Source organism: Periplaneta americana, chromosome 4 (genome assembly GCF_040183065.1).
Source record: "Periplaneta americana isolate PAMFEO1 chromosome 4, P.americana_PAMFEO1_priV1, whole genome shotgun sequence".
In the NCBI taxonomy this organism is placed as follows: domain Eukaryota; kingdom Metazoa; phylum Arthropoda; class Insecta; order Blattodea; family Blattidae; genus Periplaneta; species Periplaneta americana.
In genome coordinates, this window is record NC_091120.1 from 68,731,518 (window position 1) to 68,754,625 (window position 23,108).

The 23,108-nt window shown below is 35.7% G+C and overlaps 1 protein-coding gene across 1 annotated transcript; it reads left to right on the top strand.

The window, feature by feature from the left end:
* The first annotated feature begins 576 nt into the window (after positions 1–576).
* LOC138697855 (general odorant-binding protein 72-like) lies at positions 577–21,661 on the top strand. Its single transcript, XM_069823430.1, has 7 exons — positions 577–733; positions 5,884–5,962; positions 6,827–6,879; positions 9,734–9,769; positions 17,325–17,442; positions 19,597–19,661; positions 21,396–21,661. Exons 1-7 carry the CDS (start codon positions 665–667, stop codon positions 21,411–21,413), a joined length of 438 nt encoding a protein of 145 aa, XP_069679531.1. The 5' UTR covers positions 577–664; the 3' UTR covers positions 21,414–21,661.
* The last annotated feature ends 1,447 nt before the right edge of the window (positions 21,662–23,108 follow it).

Below are 23,108 nucleotides of genomic sequence, written 5' to 3' on the forward strand. Positions count from 1 at the left end.
ATTTATGTAATAGAGACAATAAAGCAACTTTTGTACATCCTTACGCTTTGAATTTCCGATCTTTTTTTAACGATACACCCTAATGCATAATCACAAGGAAAATCTTGTCACACTTCTGTCACGAAATACAAAATACTTTTCAATGTAGTAACACCATTTGTCCACCAGTATTTTTGAGCAATAGTCCTACATATACACGGAAGTTGTCTATTAATTATGCACTTCAATATTAATTATTTGCGATTGTATCATTTGTTAGCCAGCCACGATGTTAGATGACTTTTGATTTCACACGGTGCTTAAAATTAATTAATTTTGTTATCGCACAGTGTTGACAGTCATCTGTCAAATCATTTAAGACGGAAGAGGAAGCTGTTACATCTACGTATAAAGGCAGACGACAAATTGTCATAATAATGCCCAGCAGGGGGCGTGGAAGGGAGGCGAAGAAGAAATAGTTTGATTTGAAGCGCCTGGATGAAGGAGAAGATTCGTGTTTGGAGATAAGGGTCACCGGATGTTCGCATAGCAAGGTCCTCATTTGAATACGATAACAATAATCCCGTGGCCTTGCAATGAGATTCACTGAACAAAGCGAGCTAAGTATATAAACTTGAGTCTCTGGCGACCAACACCCAAACACGAGGTAACTTAGTCGACCAACATGAATCGGCTAGTGATTTCAACGTTCATTGTGGTGATACTGGCCGCTGCATTGCGGCCAGCCTCCGCCGTAAGTACACTAAAACGATTAATCTGTGTTCTTCTGCAAACTCGAGAATTTTTAGTTTCTCATCATGTGAAATGTAACAAAAGGATGTTGTAATTATATAAAACCAGTGGCTTGTGCAACAAATGCTGCAAACTAAGTTCATTAGACGTTGAAATAAAAATTTTTCAGATTTATTTTCAATGAAAAATACCAGACATTTTGAAAGTTATTTTTTCTTCCATAATAATTAAACATACTCCCTCTGAATGGTTTTTTTATGCCAAATACTTTTTCTTGAACCTATCCACCTTCAGTTTTCGAGTTTCAACGCGAAAACGTAAGTAACAATGCCAGGACGATCAGTGGGTTTTTCATGTGTGAGTAAAGCAATAGCTATTTCAGGTCATTGTGGAATGTAGGTGAAAGTTAAAAAAAGTCAGGTTTGCTATGCTTTTGAATAACAGACATAGCATCTTGGTATAGCTGCTGCATGTAGAGCTTGAAATGTAGAATGTAAAATCATTTTATTATGCTAAGAGATCTTGCTGAAATGATCGGGAGACCACAACATTTCGTAGACCTCTTATTTTATCAGTAAGTTATACCGTCTTTCCTTAGGAACTGTAATTTTTGCGCTCTCTTGAGCCGATACTGAAGAGAATGACGCATATAAGTATCTACACCACACCGCCATTAAGAATATGAAAAAGACCCAACCCCACTTGATTAATAACTATACAAATATTTTATTTTTAATAACAATATTATTACATTATATATTAACATTATGGCATTAACTATAATAATATTTCATTTGTAATAGTACTAATGTCATCAAACCACCTTAAGTTTTGTAGATTTTAATATCCAATACACAGCTGTACTCAGAAAATTACACACCGCAGAATCAGACTGTAAATTATTTTTAGTAAGCCTTGAAGTATGTAATAACCAATTGAATTTGAAAATATGTCAGCAATCCTGCAGGTCATGGCATTCGTGTAATAGCCTATTGTTTATTGTAGTGTGTGTTTTGTTTTATTCTGAAATGCAATTAGTTCTCAAAACTGACGAAAGATTGACTTTGGAAAATAGAAAAATTATGTAGGAAAACTACCGCTTCACTGAAAGTTGCTATTTTTCTGAAAATCCGTATTCATAGACATTCTTGGTACGGGCTTCTAGGTGGATAATCAGAGAACTAACGTTTTTCGTATCCATAAACCAGTGTTAGCGATATGATATGATTTGAATCTTGTGCAAGTAACCAATCGATAGCCGGGGCTAGTTTAGCACGCTCGTAGCCCGGGCTAGCGAAGTGACTCTGAATAGCACCCTATAACTCTAACGCAAGGTAATCTAGGCGACTAATTTCACAATTTTGCATCCTATGCATCTTGTGTTATCTTAATTTGTTCTGTAGTATTTCTCCTCAGTCTGTGCGTTACATTCTTGTTAGTAGAATCATTTTTATGACTCTCTACTTGGATTTCCAGTAATGTTCGGATTATGACGTGAATGTTCGGGCGCGGAGGACGTAAGTCTTTATTGTAAGCGCTATGAATTGCAAATTATAGGCTATCAGTCTCTTTTATTTCTGGCTGAGTGAAAGGCCTGATGGCCTTAACTTCACCGGAATAAGTAATAATAATAATAATAATAATAATAATAATAATAATAATAATAATAATTACTATTATGATAAGATTCTGGACCATTAGTTCTTTGATCTTCGGTCGGTAGAGTAGTCCAGGCTTCAGGTGGGAATGCCGCATCTTCTAGTACAATGGATAGATTGGGAATTAATGGATTGGCTTTAAAATTATTTAAATCTTACCTAAAGTAACAAAACTCAGTCAACTAAAATCAATGATCACCTTAGTGAATCACGTAACATTACTATAGGTGTACCTCAGGGGAGGATTTTAGGTGCTGTTTTGTTTTTAATATATATCAACGATTTACTTAAAATTGGCATTCTCATGATACTGTGGTTATATTTAGCGGTTCGAGTTGGAATGAAACTTATCAAAATTCTAATAGTGGTCTTCTTCTTCTTCTTCTTCTTCTTCTTCTTCTTCTCTTCATGGAGTAGGAGAGTCTCCTGTTCCGTCCTCAACTTTCCACCTTGTTCTTGGCCGACCAATATCTCTTCTCCCTTGTGGTTTATAATCCAACACCTGTTTCGGTATTCGTTCCTTATCCATTCTTCTTAAATGATTCGACCAACGAATTCTATATTCCTTTATTTTATCTATAATTGGGAGCAGGTTTAGTTCATTCCTTATGTCATCATTTCTATATCTATCCAATCTTGTACATCATTTTACTCCTCTGAGAAATTTCATTTCCGCTGACTGGATTCTATTAATATCATTTTTCTTCAAGGTCCATGCTTCACATCCATATAAGAGAGATGGTATAGCCATTGTCTTATAAAATTTTATTTGCGTTTCTTTCCTTGTTTTCTTCTTTAAATTCTTGGCAATTGTGCCACATATAGCCTGGAAGCGTTGTGTTTTAATATTCACATCCTTATCATAATCATAAGTAATATCGCAACCTAGGTATTTAAAATGGCTCATCTGTTCTATAGCAGTATTATTTATTATTATTTTACTTCTAACTGGATGTTTTCCTCTGAAAGCCATTACTTTTGTCTTTTGTATTGATATTTTTAGATTATATTCTCCACATATTGTATTTAATTTGTGTATGGCCTTTTGCAAGTTATCTTCACTATCCTGGATAATTATCTGATCGTCTGCAAATAAGAGGGTATTTAAAATGTTTTGTCGATTTAACGAAATCCCGTCATTAGTACATTTCTTCCATTCTCTAAGAATGTCGACTATGTATATATTAAAAAGACTTGGTGATAGACTACATCCTTGTATGACACCTTTATTAATCATAAATTCTTCCGATAATTTTCCTTTTATTGATATTCTGTTCATTGTTTTGGCATAAATTGATTTTATAACTTGTATTAAGTGCAGTGGAATGCCTCTTCTTTCCATGATTTTCCATAATGTCTTGCGATGTAGTGTATCAAAGGCTTTTTCATAATCGATAAAGCCAATATGTGTCTCTAAATTATGCTCTCTTCGCTTTTGTATAATCATGTTAATTGTAAATATGTCATCCATGCACGATCTTCCATGTCTAAACCCATTTTGTTCTTCTAGCAGTATTTTATCAGATATAGTTGTAAATCTTTTATTTATAATTTTCGTATATATCTTATATGCAACATTTAATAACGTAATTCCTCTATAATTTTCTGGTGAGCTTCTGTTTCCCTTTTTAAAAAGAGATATTACTTTCGCTTTTGTCTATTCATCTGGTATTTTGCAGTTCTTCCAGCATAAATTCAGAAGATGTAATACTCTAATAGTGGTATTAACATTATTCAAGAATGACTGGATGTTCACTTACTTTCTTTGAACGTATCTAAAACAAAATTAATACCATTTTCATTAATATCGCATGGGCTGGAACAACTAAAAATAATTAATTAGAGAAATAAAATAATACATGATTGTAACCTACCTACTTGCTCATGTCACGCCTTGAGTATATCCTCACACGTTAAATATTTAGGTATTATTATTGACCAACATTTAAAATGGGACAAGCATATTATTTCCTTCCTGTGTAAAGATTGCGTAAAACAATTCACAAATGTTCCATTCTACGCTCTTATTTACCTGTTTATGTTCTGCGTACTGTGTACTTAGCTCTGTTTCAATCAATAATTCAGTATGGTATATTAGGTTGGGGAGGAATGACAAAATCGACTTTCCAAATAAGAATGATCAAAATTTGTCTATATAAAGCTTTTGATTACCCAGCGAAATTCATTTAAGGAATTTGGTGTATCAAATCTAGAAGAAATTTATAAACAAACATTGCTCATTTAAAACATAAAAAAAAAACAATAAATTTAAATTTGACCTTCATGAATACGACACGAGACAAAACTACACTTTCTTTCTAGACACCCTCAAATTCCACACAACTGCTGAATTAAAACACAGCAGAAATTTTGGACTCAGAATATATAACGCATTAATTAGCGCTTATCCTGAACTAAGTACACTGGACACACATAGATTTAGGGAACAAATTAGATTAATTATTTCATTGCTTTGTCTTTTATTAAATTGTGTGATTTTAAAATTATAATCTAATACTCGTGTACTTTGTATTTTCTATATTCGTATATGTTATTACATGATCTGTATTTTACTATAGGCTATATTAATTTTATTGTGCTGAATGAACACTCTTCAATTTTACATAACTACACTGAACTGCGTCCGAGGACGAGCTTCTGCTCTTTCGGGCTGCAATGCCTAATGTAGTGTAAACCTTGTGTACTAAATATATAAATTTAAAATTTGAAATTTGAAAAATTATTTGGAGCAATTTCCATCAATTTCACAAAACTCTCCTCTACTTCTGATGGCGGTAAGTGTGGCAAGTTCACCGCTGTGGAGTAACGGTTAGCATGCCTGACCATGAAACGAGCGGGCCCGGGTTCAAATCCTGGTTACGACAAGTTACCTGGTTGAGGTTTTTTCCGGAGTTTTCCCTTAAACCTTTAAGAACAAATGCTGAGCAACTTTCGGCGCTTGACCCTGGATTTATTCGCTGGCTTTATCACCTTCATCTTATTCAGACGTTAGATAATCTTAGCAGTTTATAAAGCGTCGTAAAATAACCAATAAAAAAGCGTGGCAGTCCGAATATGTATTTCAACTATTTCCGAAATTCTCATTTTTCTTCCTTGTAATGTTCCAATAAGAACTTAGTATTCTATTGAATTTCCCTAAACTAAGTTTTAGGCAAATGAAGAGCACAAGAACCAATTTTACAATTATTATTAAACGCATTATGCGCGACTTTCACGAACAAATGAAATTTAGCGTAAGCCTTGCCCGTGTCCTTGATATGCCTGGATTATATCAATAAAAAGATTCAGGCTCCCATCGGAAATCAAACTCGCGACCTTCCGGTTACTCTTAATCGCGACGCTACAGCCCGTCCAGGTTTGCATAACTACACTTCTATATCAATTTCATTGATAAAAGCAACGATCAAATAAACTGCTATTGAAACTGAAGAAAAAGTTGAAGCCGGCAAAATTATTTTCTTGATTGTTTCAGGGTATGTCCATGGCCCAAATAAAGAGTTCCTTGAAAATGGTACGGAATTCTTGCCAGTCAAAGTCAGGAGCAGCCATGGGTAAATATGCTTTCCTAATTAATTAGTTAACTGTGGTTCAAGTAGTGAGTTTGTGATTAATCATAGAATCTCGCTTTGATTCTCGACAACAGAATCAGTTTATGTTTTACTAATTTATTTCTTTAGTTATTGAATGACCCACGTACTGTACATGGAGATTGAAACAATGAAGGGTTTGAATGTTGGAGATATTTCTATAATCTCCTCTTAATTATGTGCGTTTTACTTACTTTACAACTACAGAGCCTGCTTAACTCCAAGTGTTGGTGTGATGATTACAAAACAAGTTCAAATAAGTGACATGAGGCGGTTAGTTGTAAAATCAGATACAACACTGAAACATAATTTATCAGTATAAAGGAAAAACGTTTGCAAGGAACCAAGGATTTGCAACCAATACTATTCTTTCATCATACAAATCCATGTGATGTAGCATGGAGCATAACAGTGCTATAGCAGTTGTAGATTCATATAAAAATATGAAATATAACATTAACTCATTTTAGAAAAAAAGTGATGTATCTGATTTTGCAACTACACGCCTCATATAAGGTGAAATTTTCGGCGAATAGCTGTTTCATTTATTTATAAATTCATCATAATTCTGATACTGTCTGCACACTGTTAAGTCAGTGCAATGGATATCTCGAGAATGTAAAGTCACTCAAGGTCACATGCTCTTTACCTCTCCTGTGTGGTTGGCTCGTAGGAGAAGGGAACTGGTTACAACATATTTACATTCTCCCGCTATCTATTGCGCTGGCTTTACACGAAGTGGATGAAAATTAAAGCAATTATAGAAATAAAATTTGAGTGTTAACCTAAACATTAGTTGGATGCTAACGTTACAGTTTTGTATTGCAGATGTGGTGGAAGGAATACAGAAAGGAGAATTTCCAGATGACAACAATTTGAAGGTGAGCGTTTCACCCTCGTACCGTAGGGTACATTAAATTAGTGGTAGATAATCTGAACAGTTCTTTTGGTACAATTACATCAACAGAGCAGTTTATGAAAAGAAGAGATGCTAAAATAGTAATCTTTTCTGAAATTAGTGGTTCTAAAAAAGGAAAGGAATGATTTGGGGGACCAGACCTCATCTTAAATACTGTTTAACGAATTGTCCTATTAAACGTGAGGCTCCCGGCAATATTTTCTCTTTCGCGTCTTTCCCAGGCTAACAACTAGGCCTGCAAAGTACACACAGAAACAAATGAATTGTATAAAATTCCATAATATCATATGTAGTGTTAAATGAATGAATGATAAATAATTATTGATTTGCTTGTTGGAGTTTGTGAAATTTTATTACGTAACGCATTAAATTCAGTATTGTTAACTGTGTGAAATTAAGATTTTGTTAGCTTTTGTGAAATGTAGAGGAAGGACAGAAGAGATTCATTCATTCATTCATTCATTGTTTTCTGCCCAAGAACAGGTCCTTTTCTCCAAACTCAGCTTTCTCCAATCTTCCTGTTTTCGCCTTTCTCTTTGTCTGCTCATAAAATCCATATATTTTAATGTCTGTTATCTATTTTCTTTTACCCTGAAATTTTTTCACCTTCGCCATTCCTTCCAGTCCATACTTCATTAGGCAGTTTCTTCTTAGCTAGTCATCCAGCCAATTTATTTGCCTATTTCTTATCAGTTTCACCATCTCTTTATACCAAATTTCATTTCTTATTTTGTCTGTCTATTTCACACTCTCCATTCTTCTCCGTATCTACATGTAAAATGCTTCTAGTCGCTTCTCTTTACTTCGTCGTAATGTTCATGTTTGTCCCATAAAATGCCACACTCCACATAAAGCACTTCACTAGTCTCTTCGTTAGTTCTTTTTCGAAAGGTCCGCAGAAGATGCTCCTTTTTTCTATCAAAAGCTTCCTTTGCCATTGCTATCCTCCTTTTGACTTCCTGGCTGCAGCTCAGGTTACTGCTTATAGTCTAGTACATCTCAAATATTTGAAGCTGTTCACTTGTTCTACTGTTTCATTTGAAATTCGCAAGTTTACCTTCTTTAATTTTCTTCCGACAACATGGTCTTCGTCTTATTTGAATTTATGTTCATCCCATACTCCTCACAGTTGTCATTTAGCTCCTGTAGCATATCCCTTAGCATCGTCTCCTCTTCTGCTAACAATGCCATATCATCACCTAATTGATGTATAATTCAATTTGCATAAAGTTTTCTTTCAATATTGACACAAGCTGGCATAATTATCCATGAAAATATAATCATGTATTAAATTCTTCTCCAATTATTGGTTTATGCCTGTGAAAAATTTCACAGTGATAGGCATAAAAGATAAATGTACCTAAAGTTAAAAAATTAGTTTTGATAAACGAGTTTAACCCTGCCGTGACATTTAAAGACCTTAGCACTAGATAATTTAAAAGGCAAGTAGGATCATTCCGAAATATAGAAACAAAAATAACCCACATATAAAACAGTGCAGAGTTTAATGAGGAATTTTATTTTATGAAAATCTGCAAAGCAAATCATCTTCGATTTGAAGAAAAACGCTTTTCTTTAAAAAAAACCGGCTGAAAATTGTGTTTAACTTCTTGCAGAAAGTCTACATTTTCAAAATGTGAACAATTTTTCCTCACATTTCGTCCAATAAATATATAAATAAATATATTGGCGTATAAAATAATTGGAAATTTATTCTATGAAGAGGTGGAAAAATTCAAATATCTTGGAGCAACAGTAATATAAATGATACTCGAGAAGAAATTAAACGCATAAATTTTAGTAGATTATTTTACGACGCTTTATCAACATCTCTGGTTATTTAGCGTCTGAATGAGATGAAGGTGATAATGCTGGTGAAACGAATCCGGGGTCCAACACCGAAAGTTACCCAGCATTTGCTCATATTGGGTTGAGGGAAAACCCCGGAAAAAACCTCAACCAGGTAACTTGCCCCGACCGGGAATCGAACCCGGGCCACCTGGTTTCGCGGCCAGACGCTCTAACCGTTACTCCACAGGTGTGGACTAAACGCATAAATAAATATGGGAAATGCCTACTATGATTCGGTTGATATGCTTTTTCCATCTAGTCTGCTTTAAAAAAACTTAAAGTTAGAATTTATGAAATAGTTATATTACCGGTTGTTGTGTATGATTGTGAAACTTGGACTCTCACTTGAGAGAGGAACATAGGTTAAGGGGTTCGAGAATAAGGTGCTTAGAAAAATAATTGGGGCTAAGTGGGATGAAGTTATAGGAGAGGCCGAGACGTAGATGGGAGGATAGTATTAAAATGGATTTGAGGAAGTTGGGATATGATGCTAGGAACTGAATTAATCTTGCTCAGGATAGGGACCGATGGCGTACTTATGTGAGGGCGGCAATGAATCTCCGGGTTCTCTAAAAGACATTTGTAAGTAACTATTGGCGTATAAAATATTTGAGACCGAACACGTTTAACTTCATAATACAATGATAAAGCATGATATTAAACAGATATTAATTCAATAGTGTTATTACAGTGGGAGTTATTAAAATGATAACAAATATGGATAAAACTATTTGCTTTCTTTTGAAGAATGAAGTCTAATTTGGACATGCACAGAGAACTCATAAATGAACGTACAATGGTGACAGTTTGTATCCAACACAATGATGTTTAATTAAGATTATGAATTTAATAGACACATACACATGCACACAAAGATGAGGAACTACACAGGTGGAACAGGTATGTGCCATAAACACGCGATTTTTATAAATTAATATTAATTCTTGCTCTGTCTTGTTTTACAGTGCTACGCGAAATGCGCTCTGGGAATGATGCAATCGGTGAGTACTATTAATTATAAATTACTCAAAGCATGTTTCTATAATTTTCCAAATAAAACGTTAATAAAATAACAAAGCGATAAGCATTGAGAATTACATTAAATTATTGTGGAATAAGTGCATTACATTTCAATTCAAAACTAATTAAATAGCCTGTTTGGTAAACATTACAAAGTTAAGTAAATAATTAGGGGAGAATAGAGTAAATGCACGCACCTAACTTCCTATTGTTAAGAATTTCACGATAATTTTAATGTAACACTGAACTTTCGGAGATAATAAAAGATTTAGGTTCTAATAATTTTTACAAGTTACAAAATGTATTTGAAGCAACATTCTTTTCTATTGATGATAGCCTATATGAAAAAGTTGAATGCATACCATTATCCTATCACGTGGGAAATGGGACGCAGACAGTTGGGATAGTAGTACGCAGATACAAATGCAATTGAAATATGTATTAACAGGTAAAGTATAGGTGGAACAATCAATGGCTATGCAGTACAAAGGGTTTAGTTACAAGAGAAATCTTTATTCCTAGGGTCGACACCCGCTTAAATAGCAACAAAATTATACCGGATTTTATACTAACGCAATTTTTATCGGGTCGTGGGAAATTTGGATCTTATTTAGAACGATTTAAATTACATAAGGAAAATGGCTACTTATGCATCTGTGAGAAACAGCAAAGTGTGGGTCACCTTTTGTTTCATTGTCCAGAATTCGAAAACAGAAGATTTTGGTCGGACATTTATATTTTTGTAATGTATGGCAAACCATTATTCAATGTGTTCAGAAAAACATGCTGTTTTAAACAATTCTGTAATTTTATATGTAATATGTTTAAGAATTTGTAATTAATTGAAATTAATGTAGTAGATATGTGTTAATTTCAAGTAGCAAGACTGGGTTACCCAAGTCAAATGAATTCTCTTTGTAATAATATCAACTATCAATCTAAAACTATAACCCCAATGTATTTTCGGGTAAAATAGGGTTCAAGAAATTGCATATTCAAATAAATAAATAGGTATGGGATCAACATTTAACAACAATATGCGAACATTAAAGAAACGTAACACTATATTTTCTTTCATGTGGATTGACAAAAGTCAGAAATGAAATCTTGAGGAGTTTCAACAGCACTACAATCTAAGTGAACCCATCCTGAACACACGACATAACGATACCAGAATTCATTGTCTTTACAGAATTCACCACAAAACAGGCACTTTCTGTTAGAATCATTTTCTCCTGACTAAATGTTGGAAATAAAGAGAAGTATTGGGGAGCACAATCGCATGCGAATAGCCCAAATGTCGCCATTAGAATAGTTTAGCTATGAATGGTCATGGAAGCGAAGTAACAGAAGATCTTTATAGCCTACTCAAGTTTGCAGGTATTTAGTTGTACTTTTAGGACGCATTACATAAAATCCAGATCACTCAGATGCATATTACTTAACTGAAACACAATGAAGCACCAGAATTGTAAGAAAACTGCAAATTAATCGACTGACACACTTTAAGTGCTTGAATCAATAGCACAGCGCTAACATTCGACTAGATTGACGTTACCGATATTGCCACTAGACTAACTCACCGAATATGGCCATAGAGTGCCGCCATATTCTAAAACTTACGTGCGTACCATTACCCGGTGCGTACGAAAACCCCACTCTACCCTTTACAGAATTCTCAATTATTTTTAATAAACGTTATTACCAGGCGATGAAAGAGTAATGGAACGGAGAAAAATTCTCTCAGGCGCCGGGATTTGAACCCGGGTTTTCAGCTCTACGTGCTGATGCTTTATCCACTAAGCCACACCGGACACCCACCCCGGCGTCGGACAGAATCGTCCCAGATTAAGTTCCAACTCTTGGGTTCCCTCTAGTGGCCGCCCTCTGCACTACGTCATAGATGTCTATGAACGTAGGACTGAAGTCCATACATGTGCTGAGGTGCACTCGTTATGAGTGACTAGTTGGCCGGGATCCGACGGAATAAGCGCCGTCTTAAATCACGAAGTGATTTACGCATATCATATATATTATTTTAATGTACCGAAGTACATATGATATTTCCATGCAGATATTCTGCGTTATCATACGATGAAAGAGTAATGGAACGGAGAAAAATTCTCACTTCGTGATTTAAGACGGCGCTTATTCCGTCGGATCCCGGCCAACTAGTCACTCATAACGAGTGCACCTCAGCACATGTGTGGACTTCAGTCCTACGTTCATAGACATCTATGACGTAGTGCAGAGGGCGGCCACTAGAGGGAATCCAAGAGTTGGAACTTAATCTGGGACGATTCTGTCCGTCGCCGGGGTGGGTGTCCGGTGTGGCTTAGTGGATAAAGCATCAGCACGTAGAGCTGAAAACCCGGGTTCAAATCCCGGCGCCGGAGAGAATTTTTCTCCGTTCCATTACTCTTTCATCGTATGATGGCGCAGAATATCTGCATGGAAATATCATAAGTACTTCGGTACACTAAAATAAAAAAAAAATAATATATATGTTATTACCAGGCTTAGGATCCGGGACACTTTAGCAACCAGTGTATGCACAACTTGACTATAGAGTTCCTTGAACATAGTAGACAGACATACTGTGAATGTAAATGTTGTGCGACTGTCACTTAGGTCGCACTGGTTGCTAGCCGGATGGCTACTGCGTTCGACTTCTGCTCTTTCTCATCAGGATTTCTGACACCACCATTTTACACAACAATGAAAAACTATTTTGCTGGGAGAGCTGGAGCTCTCAGGATACTATAGGAAAACTACATGATCACTAAACTTAGTCTGAATTGAATGCAATGAAAACTCTACTTGATTTATTATATATTTACAAATGTACAAACAAAGTTACTTACAAGGTATTTCCTTTGCTGCCGCCGACGCCATCACGCTACCGTCTCTTCTTTACCAAAAAACCCGATTAACACCCTCCGTCAGTCTCAAACTAACCGCAGCATCTTCTCACCAACACTTTTTATGTTTCGTTATCCGTTTCCCGCCCGGGGTGCCGACCACGCCATCCACCAGGTGAAATGGGCTTGAAAGCACTTTTGATTTCACGTACTTACAGATGTCGTCTTAATCAAACATCTCTTACATTTAATTTGATTCAGTGCATTATAGTGATAAGTCGCTATAATGAGACTACGCGCAAGAAAAGAGTGCGAACAATGCGTGATATAATTTAACCAATTAAAATGCATGCTTTGTTCTACTGGACCAATGCGATTAGTCCAGCGATGATCTGTGGTGTAAGAATACTTTCATTGTAGGCAGTGATTTACCACACGCCCGACAAGACTCTGTAACGCTGGCTAAGCATCTTAAAGACCGTATATTCCGCTGACACTGTTCCTGTTTCAAATTTAATACTCACAGGAAATCATGCTACAGGGCATTCTTTAGCCCAGGGACATAACATAAACAACGACGTCAATGTGCTGCGTTATATTCTACTGTTAATAGTACAATCTAGTGACGGTGGAAAATGAAGTAGGATACATACCTCACAAGTTTTCATATCCCTCAGCGACGTTGAAGGCGTTAGCGTTGCAATGAACAATCATGTCAGCTAGATTCAGGGATTTTGTCCCCTGCAAAAGTAAGTAGACAGACTAAGAGCGAGTTACTCATCACTACTGGCGGTCTGGGTTACACAGGTCAGGCCGCGCAGTCATAACACCTAACACTTCCTTCTTATCATGTCGCGGTACACACCATCTTGAAACACAATATTCTTCCACACGTCCCGTTACTAACCACTACGTCTGTTGACTAAACAATGTCATGATGACTTATATTTTCTTGACATGAGTGTCCCTCAACTTCGAGCATAGATATTATTTTCATTCCTCTTTTCTCTTCTCCTCCTATGCACATTTGTGATTAAATTACTTTCCTATGACGCAACACACAGTTCGCTCACAAGACAAACAACCAAGGATAAGGCCATTATAGGTCTCGCAACCACGGATTACCGACGGAAGGAATGCGAATCAAACACTGCGATAAGGAAGAGCGGGCGAGAGGAAAGGTCACGAGATAACTTGAATGATATTCAAGAGTACAGTCGGAAAAGAAAAGACATCGATAGTCTTGCGTTGTGATAGTTACATTACGACTTTAGTTTGTTCCATTGCATGTGAATACGTGTCTTGTATCGCACGGTATTATTATTTCATTCGTAAACATGTGTTGCGCGTTTAATTAGCTTTGAATTTTTCTCTTACTATGTTCTTTATTTCCACAGCGTTGTCCTCATTTGTTCATCTTCTTGGAAGGGACAGTACTTCCATCGGCTCTCTCCTCTCCCCCCTCGGTGTGCCTACATACACACGTCAAAACAGACAACAACGCCACCATTGGTTTTCGATAATCGTTTCTTGCGCGAGTTATAACTAGGGAGCAGATTTTATGTGCTAAAAAATTTAAATATATTTATTTTTTATGTGCTAAAAGTACGAAAATATTTGCTAAAAATAAAAACATATAATTTTTTTTTAAATATGACAAAAATACTTTACTTAGCTTGGAAAAAGAAATTTTACTAGATACTCACCAACCACACTTGAGTGCTAGTAGTTGGCCGAGAATTGCTGTGAACAAGAAAGGTCATCTCCAAATTCTCCATCACAAATGCATGCCGATTATCTCTGAACAACGACTTATACTGTGATCTTTCCACATCACAGGACGTCAGACGTGCATATTTAAAGAGAGGAATGTCCCAAACACAAACACTGTCAATTTCACCTACAGACACACCCTCCAATACTTGAGCAACTTTACACTTTTTTTTACATCCACTGTTTTTCCCAAACACATTCTGGAATTTGTCCCTTAGTACTTGTACTTCTGAACCTGGTAGCGAGTCTAGTTTAATTTCCACGGCACGCACCTCCCTGTTTCAGACAACAGGTTTTTGGATGTTTCGAGTTTTTTTATGGTGTCACACAAAAAGCTTAGATTTGCTAATAGGAAAGCCAAATCGTTTTTTAAACAACTATCTTTCAGTATATCTTGAAGGATATCGATTGACGAAGCCCGATAACAGGGAGTCACAACAAGACGTATTGCCTTACTTGATGGACATGAGCGAGAGGCGAGAAATTTGTTTAAATTAAATAATGTTCATACCCGGGCTCTTATCTGTTGTGTTTCACAAACAAAGCGTGGAATGAAATCATCTTCAGCAACAATAAACATTCCTAATTATGTGTTGCAAGATCTCTCCTTGTCATTGTTAATTTATTTTCTAATAATAACATTGATATGCTGCCTAGCAGTCCTCAGAACTTGAGGCGATACTATTACAAAATTGGATCACGGATACACCACACAGCGCTTACTTACTTACATACTTACTTACTTACTGGCTTTTAAGGAACCCGGAGGTTCATTACCGCCCTCACATAAGCCCGCTATTGGTCCCTATCCTGAACAAGATTAATCCAGTCTCTACCATCATATCCCACCTCCCTCAAATCCATTTTAATATTATCTTCCCATCTACGTCTCGACCTCCCCAAAGGTCTTTTGCCCTCCGGCCTCCCAACTAACACTCTATGTGCATTTCTGGATTCGCCCATACGTGCTACATGTCCTGCCCATCTCAAACGACACAGCGCTTAGAAACACGAAGCAACCAAGAATTATTATAAAGATGGCGTACTTCTGAGTATCGTAATTGATTTAGTTTTAAAATATTTAAAAGTCCTTGTAAAAAAATTATTTAAGTAAAAAAACTCCAAGATTTATGTGCTTATAATAGATTTCCTGAAAATATGTATTGACATAATTTTTTTTGTGAAAATATGTGTTTTCATGTGAAATAAAATTCGGGTTTTAAACTTTAAACTTCATGTTCGGAATTTTTAACTTTGTTAATTGTGTTTTATCACACGCAAAAATAATATTTAATTACATAGAAATCCGCTCCTTAGCTATAACACTGAATCGAGCTGCACATACTTGCAAATAGTTCGAAAAAACTGTTCACTATGAATTGAAAATGCATTGTGATGGCCTGAGTTCGTTTCGTAGAGAGAGACGGAAAAATACTGTAGGATACCTCTGGCTATGAGCCGGATTGTACACTAATGCATATATAAACAAAACTCAACGCGCCACCTCACTCTATCTGTACTCCGTCGCATTGTAACTTCATTCATAAGTTATCTCCTGGTTATTACGCAATGTTTGACTGTGTTATTTGACTCATTCTAATAATACAAAAGTCCTGCTTCGTTCATTAAAATATTTAGGAACGATAAAATGGAAGAGCTGAGAATTATTTCTATTAAAGGAGCATATTTGTATAGACCATTCGATATCTCGTGGAAACTACCTACGTGTGAGGAAAGAGAAATTTTGGCTGGGACATTTCTCTTCTTCGCTACACTTCCACTCGCAGCTAGCTAGCTCACTTACCACCACCATAAGGTTCTTAGTGTAAGCTACGGCGCACACATGCTTTGGTTTCACGATATAACTAACGACTAGGGCTAGGATTTTGATGAAATTGCATCTTTTTTTCTAGTAAGCCAGAAAGATAGCTGCTTTGGTATTTATATGTTATGTGATAAACTGAGTGTTTTGAGACATATTTGTTAGGTTCTTTTTTGCATATTTTGTCTGTTTCAACTCATAAGAGCATCTTTTGTTTTATTCGGTCATTTTCTAGGCATTTTCATTTAATTTTGGCCATAAATCCCCACTATTAATGTAAAATAATGTTTATTTCATTTGATATTTTCTCTATACATTTTGTCTGTTAATGCCCATTATTTTGCAATATTTTAATCGTTTTTCTACACAAATATTGCCATTTTAACATAGTACACCCCATGTAATGGATCAGTCCAACCACCTCTTCAATATAAACTCCTCTATACCTGCTAGTTCCGGATAAGAGTGGCCTTGTGGTGGACTACATGGAACTAAATCAGGTAAAAAAAAATAATTAAAGTGTCTTACTTAGAAAAATTTATGTAACATTGAATAAACTTAAATGTTGGTACTAGGAGTTTAATTTAATTACTAGTATAAATATTAAGTAGTTCTAAACCTCTTTTCCTACTAAGCCAATTATGTAAGATCAATTTTTAGGGCATTTTAAGGGGATTTTTGAAAGATTTTTAGGTCATAAATGCATTGTTTTAGGACTTTTTTCATGATTTATTGGCCATAAAAATCCTAGCCCTACTAATGACCTATAAGTTATGTACTGTTATTAATCAAGATGCCTGTGTCCACACTGTACTGCTTCCAGCACTCTATTGCCTTAGGCCATATGTATTCTTATTCTGAAAGTCTTATATTAATTAACCAGATACTTTTCTGAAGAGACGAAACGAGTAACGGTTAAATAGCCGAAGTTCTTCCAATTTCATGGCCTTTCCCTCTATAAGACAGAATAATACTTTTCAATGGAACACAGGATAAGAACTATGTTGAGATATCATCAAGTGTGCTTTTAACAAATAGACGATTACTAAAATTATCTACACTGAATGCTTTTGTTGGCAGATGAAAAATGGGAAATTCAAGCCTGATCCTGCAATAGCGCAAATCAAGGCGCTCATGTCCGACGACGTCAAAGACAGATTGATCGCTTCGTTTGAGAAATGCCGTAACTCTGCTGATGGTGCGTATATTGAGGAATTAAATTTTGTCTCTAAACTCTAAACTTTGTTTCAAAGTGAGAAAGTGAACGATCGAAAATTAATATCAACAGACAGCGGATTTTCGGTCCTATACAGCAACAAGACGTCATTTCCTTGGCGTACAGAGAGAGCATAGCAGTGAGTTCAATGACATCCCTGCAACTGACAGTATAGGGATCGAAAATCCGCTGTCTTATTATCAAACATACTTATCTATGCAAGTACTACATATCTTCCTACATACTTATTTAGTTACCTATTTATCTATCAATTTCCTAACAACATATTTCCTACCAACTTATCTATCTATTCGACAGTCTATGTCAGCGGTGACCAAAGCGGGTGTCGTGATTACATCTTGTAACCACAGATATCCGAACGGGTACCTGTACATTGCTGTGTGTTTCATTCACGTAGTGAAGGCAAGCAGTGGCGGTATCATGTCGCTCTACAAACTCTGTCTCTACAAGCAGTAAGAGGTGGTTTCGTAAAGAATGAGGAGAAGAACTTTTTTATTGTTCTGTCGGGCAAAATGTAATATGTTTACTTTGCTCAACGGTTCAATTAGGAGTACATACAGTCCGCATTTCAAGAGAAGATCCGAGCAAGGAATGCGAGTTTTTCTCCCACTCTTCTAACCTGAACCGGCCGGCCATTGCTCGATCCTTGTTTGTACCAGAAGGCCAATGACATCGCCTCCATCCATCTGCTCCTTCAAGAACGCCGAGTCACTGGCTTACTCTCCTCTTACCCCGCAAGAACCATACTCCCCTTGCAGGGATCTTCTCGTGAAATCTGGACAGTAGAAATATTAATTACCACGCTGAATAATGTTTATTATTATTATTATTATTATTATTATTATTATTATGATTGACTACTAAGTATGTGTTTCTATAATTCTTCTGTACGTGCATGAATATTGATATTTTTAGATCTTCTCCCTAGAAGGATAAAATTCTCAGATTTTAGCTCAATATTAATCTTCTTAATCTTTAGATGAGGGTAAGTATTTATTAGTTATTCATTTAATAATAATATTGTAGAAAAACTGATTCAATATTATGTGCCAACGAAATGTTAAAGGCCAGGAAATTGCATGTCTTAAATCATAGCCACGAAGAGAATTTTTTATTTTAGTAGGTTATTTTACGACGGTTTATCAACAGCTTAGATTATTTAGCGTCTGAATGAGATGAAGGTGATAATGCTGGTGAAATGATTCCGGGGTCCAGCACCGAAAGTTATCCAGCATTTGCTCATACTGGGTTGAGGGAAAACCCCGGAAAAAAACCTCAACCAAGTAACTTGCCCCAACCGGGAATCGAACCCGGGCCACCTGGTTTCGCGGTCCGACGCGCTAACCGTTATTCCACAGGTGTGGACGCCACGAAGAGAAAGATGGCATAAATAAATGTAAGGGCGTCAGCCACCTAATGGGGTTTGAAATATCTCGTGCTCTAGAGTCTTTTAATAGAACATAAGTTCTCAAAAGAGTAATGATTAAAACAGCTTAAATAACTTGTCTATAAGAAGTTTTTAATTTTGAAAAACTACGAATTTTTCGACCAAGTATCGAGAGAATAATTTAGAAAATTCCTGATTATATTCAAGAGGAATGTTAAAAAAAGAAGCAAGAAAAATCGTATATTATTCAGTGGCTCTTGATGACAGCAGTGACAGTTCTGATACAGCAAAGCTTGAGACTTTTATCAGCGGAATTGATCATGATGTTAGTATAGGAACCACCACTGTTTGTAGTTTTCATGCCAAGTACCTTTCCTCCGCCTCCTTTCTTCATAGGCTGTCTATCGCATGTAATCACTGCAGCTCGAGTTTTGGTCATCGCTGGTCTACGACTGATGATGATCGGCTAACCTCATTATAGGTTCTCTTCCTATCACCAAAGCCGATAGTCAGGCACATATTTATTTAAAAGTTAATGTTATGGTGTAATTAGAGCATTTTATTTCAATGTGGTTTTAGAAATCGATAAGTATTGCAAATTTGCTAGTAATGTGCAAAGAAAATTGCCATACCTCAACGCACACAATGGCAATGCAACAGTTATTAAATCGTGTTATATATTATCTTCATATTTAATAAACTAACTTTCTGTTCAAAATATTTTTCAGGTATTGACGACGCCTGTGAGGCAGGCTTTGCTGTAATGAAATGCCTTTATAACGCTGATCCCGAAGTAAGTGAATGCAACAATTGAATACCTATTTTATCATAGAGCTAAGTGCCAAAAATAACTTTGTGAGATATTGATGAAAAACATACCGTAAAATATACCGCCAAGACCATATTTTGGCACACGAATAAGTCACTTAGCCTACAGATGAGAGTCAATTTAGTATGAATATGCTTATATGGATGTATCTCCCTTACATTGAATAAGATAAAATTAGAAAAATTTGCACTGTGGCCCTTTAAAAAGATAGGTCTTTAATTACGTTCGAATTAAATAATTGTTACTATCAACAAACAGTTCAAGTGTATGTTCCCGTATATTGTTAGTTAATACTATTTCTCTAAATTAAAATATGGTTAAAGATTGACATAAGAATATAAAATTATTACAAAAAAAGAATCATTAAGGAATTGTAGAAAAAATTTCAAGAAATGAATTTTACCATAAATGAAGAACTCTTTTCTTTTTTATGTCGGAAATATAAAGCTTCTGAATACTAACAAGAAAATAAAAACAGGATCCAGTAGTCTGAATCCACTCATTTCCAATCCATTGCAAATCATGTTAACCAACAAACCACAACAACGGAAAGTCACGAAAATAAGTTATCTGTATTCCTATATTCTCAAAAATCGTCGTTAACATATTCTATCATTGAAATCAATTTCATAAAGTAAAATTTGCTTACTTTAGGCATATCTCATGATTAGCTATCGGCTTATTATACATAAACAGGATATTTCAAAAGTGATGGTAAATAATTTACAGATGAAAAGTACAAACTAACCAAAGGAAGGTAGTTCCAATACACATTGGTCCGCAAATTATCGTTGTAGAGATAACGCACATTTTCTGTTGAGATTCCACGCTTAGGGTAGACTTGCAGACATATCTAACTGAATTACTAGTTGAAGATAGATCGTCAGACTCACTTCTTTCTATCAATTTCAAATGGTTTATATGTTTTTTTTTTAATAACAGAGCTGCTGTAAATACCATCTTCTACAACAGATTATGTCAGTCCATAAATTACACACAATTATTCCGTCACTTAGACATATTGCCTTCCGAATTCCTCTGCTCACTCCTGTACTTTCGTACTTGTTTTAGACACCTTTATTTCAACTAGTGGTGCACAATATCATAAACATTGCTAAACTGAAGTATGCTGTACTTGTTTAGGTGTAAGGAACCTGGTGCAGAATGACCTTGTAGTGCGCGTTACTTGTGTTTGTGAGCACAGTCTATACTGAAGTGTACACGTCGTATTATATACCCCGTAAAGACTTATACTCATTTCAATGTTGTGGGACTAAGAAAAATGTCTATATTTATTAGCGACTTTCCTTCCGATGTAATAGGCCTACACTTTCTTAAAATAAATCTAGCAACTTAAGTAATTTAAAGCATGAATGCACAAAATCAAAAAAGTATTTTATGGCCGGTCGTCAAGTGAATGAGAATATGTGTAAGTGTTGAACAAGATAGGATGTGACCGGTGAAAAGATAGAATATTGCACTGTCTCTATGCAGACTAAAGTAGACTACAGGAAAAAAAATACAGTTATTTAAATAACGTTGTGTGGACGTAATCGTTTTGACAGATATTACTGTGTTTCACTCCGAAGCATTATTATGTGCTAACGACAAACACGTTAATCTATAATATTTAGTGCAAATTTTCTAAGCGAAACGAAATTATTTCAATATAATGAAACATCGTTATTTTATTTTCAGTGCTTCTTCTTCCCTTGATCAAGCAGACAAAACCTGGAAGATGTTCAAGAGGACATTGGCTTGCTTTAACACGCAATTGTAATGCACAGGATGGAAATTTCAACTATAATAAAACTTCCCTGCCGAACACTTTGCACGACAGAACGCGTTGGGGTAGAGCAGCTTCAGCACAACACGATTGTAGACTATTAGATTCACAATAAAGATATTCCAGTGTAATGCTGTACGTGTCAGTGTACAATAAAGTCACATCAAAGGATCGCAAATTGTGATTTCAGTTTCTGTAGCATTATGCTTAAAACAATATGGACTTTGTGTGTAATTGCACGCTCTCCGCACAGTCCGGATGAGTATACACAGGTATTACGACCTAGCACCTACAACATTCCAAAAACCCTCTACGGAATAAACACGTTATTAATCTTAGGAAAAGATATTGAGAAGAAAATATTTAGATATTTTGATATTTTATTGTACAATATCATTGGGACTGGCAATGTGTCCCTTGTTTTGTGTATATTAGTATTATATTAAGTGACAGTTTTTCGTCATGTTAACCACATAATCAGGGAATACAGCTACTTGTGAATGTCCAGTGGTGGTTTATATTCACAAAAGAGATGTAAAAACGGACGGAAGACTAAAATTCTCACTGAAAAATAATGACAATGCAGATTACGAAACATATTCTGTAAGATGTAAGCATACTAAAACTTGTGTAAAGCTTCGCTTAGAATTGCTAGGCCTGGATCCGGAATGAGTCCGGACACTTAGGCACACTTTAACCCATTGTGAACTCTATATTATTACCGGCAGTGGCGGTGCGTCCTATGCGTATAATGGCTCAGAGAATCCCCAGGGAAAACAATTTAATTGTTTATACAGGGACATCATTTTATTTTTACTTCAATTTTTATTGTACCTGAGTTTTTGAATGTACTTCACTCCCACCCCTTCTGCTAATGAAGTTCAACCGTCCTCCACACAGATCCAAGACCGCATATACAGTCATAATAGCCTTACGGTCATAGTAAACAGGACGTTCAAAAATATGTTCGCGTTTTCCAGTGACGAAAGAGCTTTCAATATTGAAACATTTTCGCACAGGTACTATCGTCCATTTGCCTACGTCGTATTCCGGTTTCCTCAACCAGCGTTTATTCGCCAGCTAGTGGCTGGACTGTCTTAGCTCTTTTTTGAGAACATTAATTTCTGTTAGAAATTGGACGTCTGCGTAATATTATACAACTGTTTAAAATAACTTAATTAAAAGGGTCTCATTAAGTAATTAACTGTCACGTGATTTTCTCCCTTTCTACGACATAACCACTTGGACGGACAGTAGATAGTATGTCTGAGTAATTTTATCTTTTCGGATCGGACAGAAGTGAAGATTGAATTTACAGTACGTAAGGTACTCTTTTATAGAGTAGGTACAGAATTATTTCAACATGAGTTACTAGTACGAAGAACGAAACTGGTAATTGGGATTAGGTACAATATTCTATAAGTAGTGCGATAATATGCACATTATAACTGAAGCCTGTATCGAAATGAATGGCCACCATTTTAAAAAAATATGTTTAAATATCCATATTATGATTATTTTTCAATTTAACTTCATTCTCTGTAATGTACGCTAATGTGCTGTAGACAGTATAATATACAATGCATAATGAATACGTCCACATGGATAGGTCAGTTCGTTAGTAA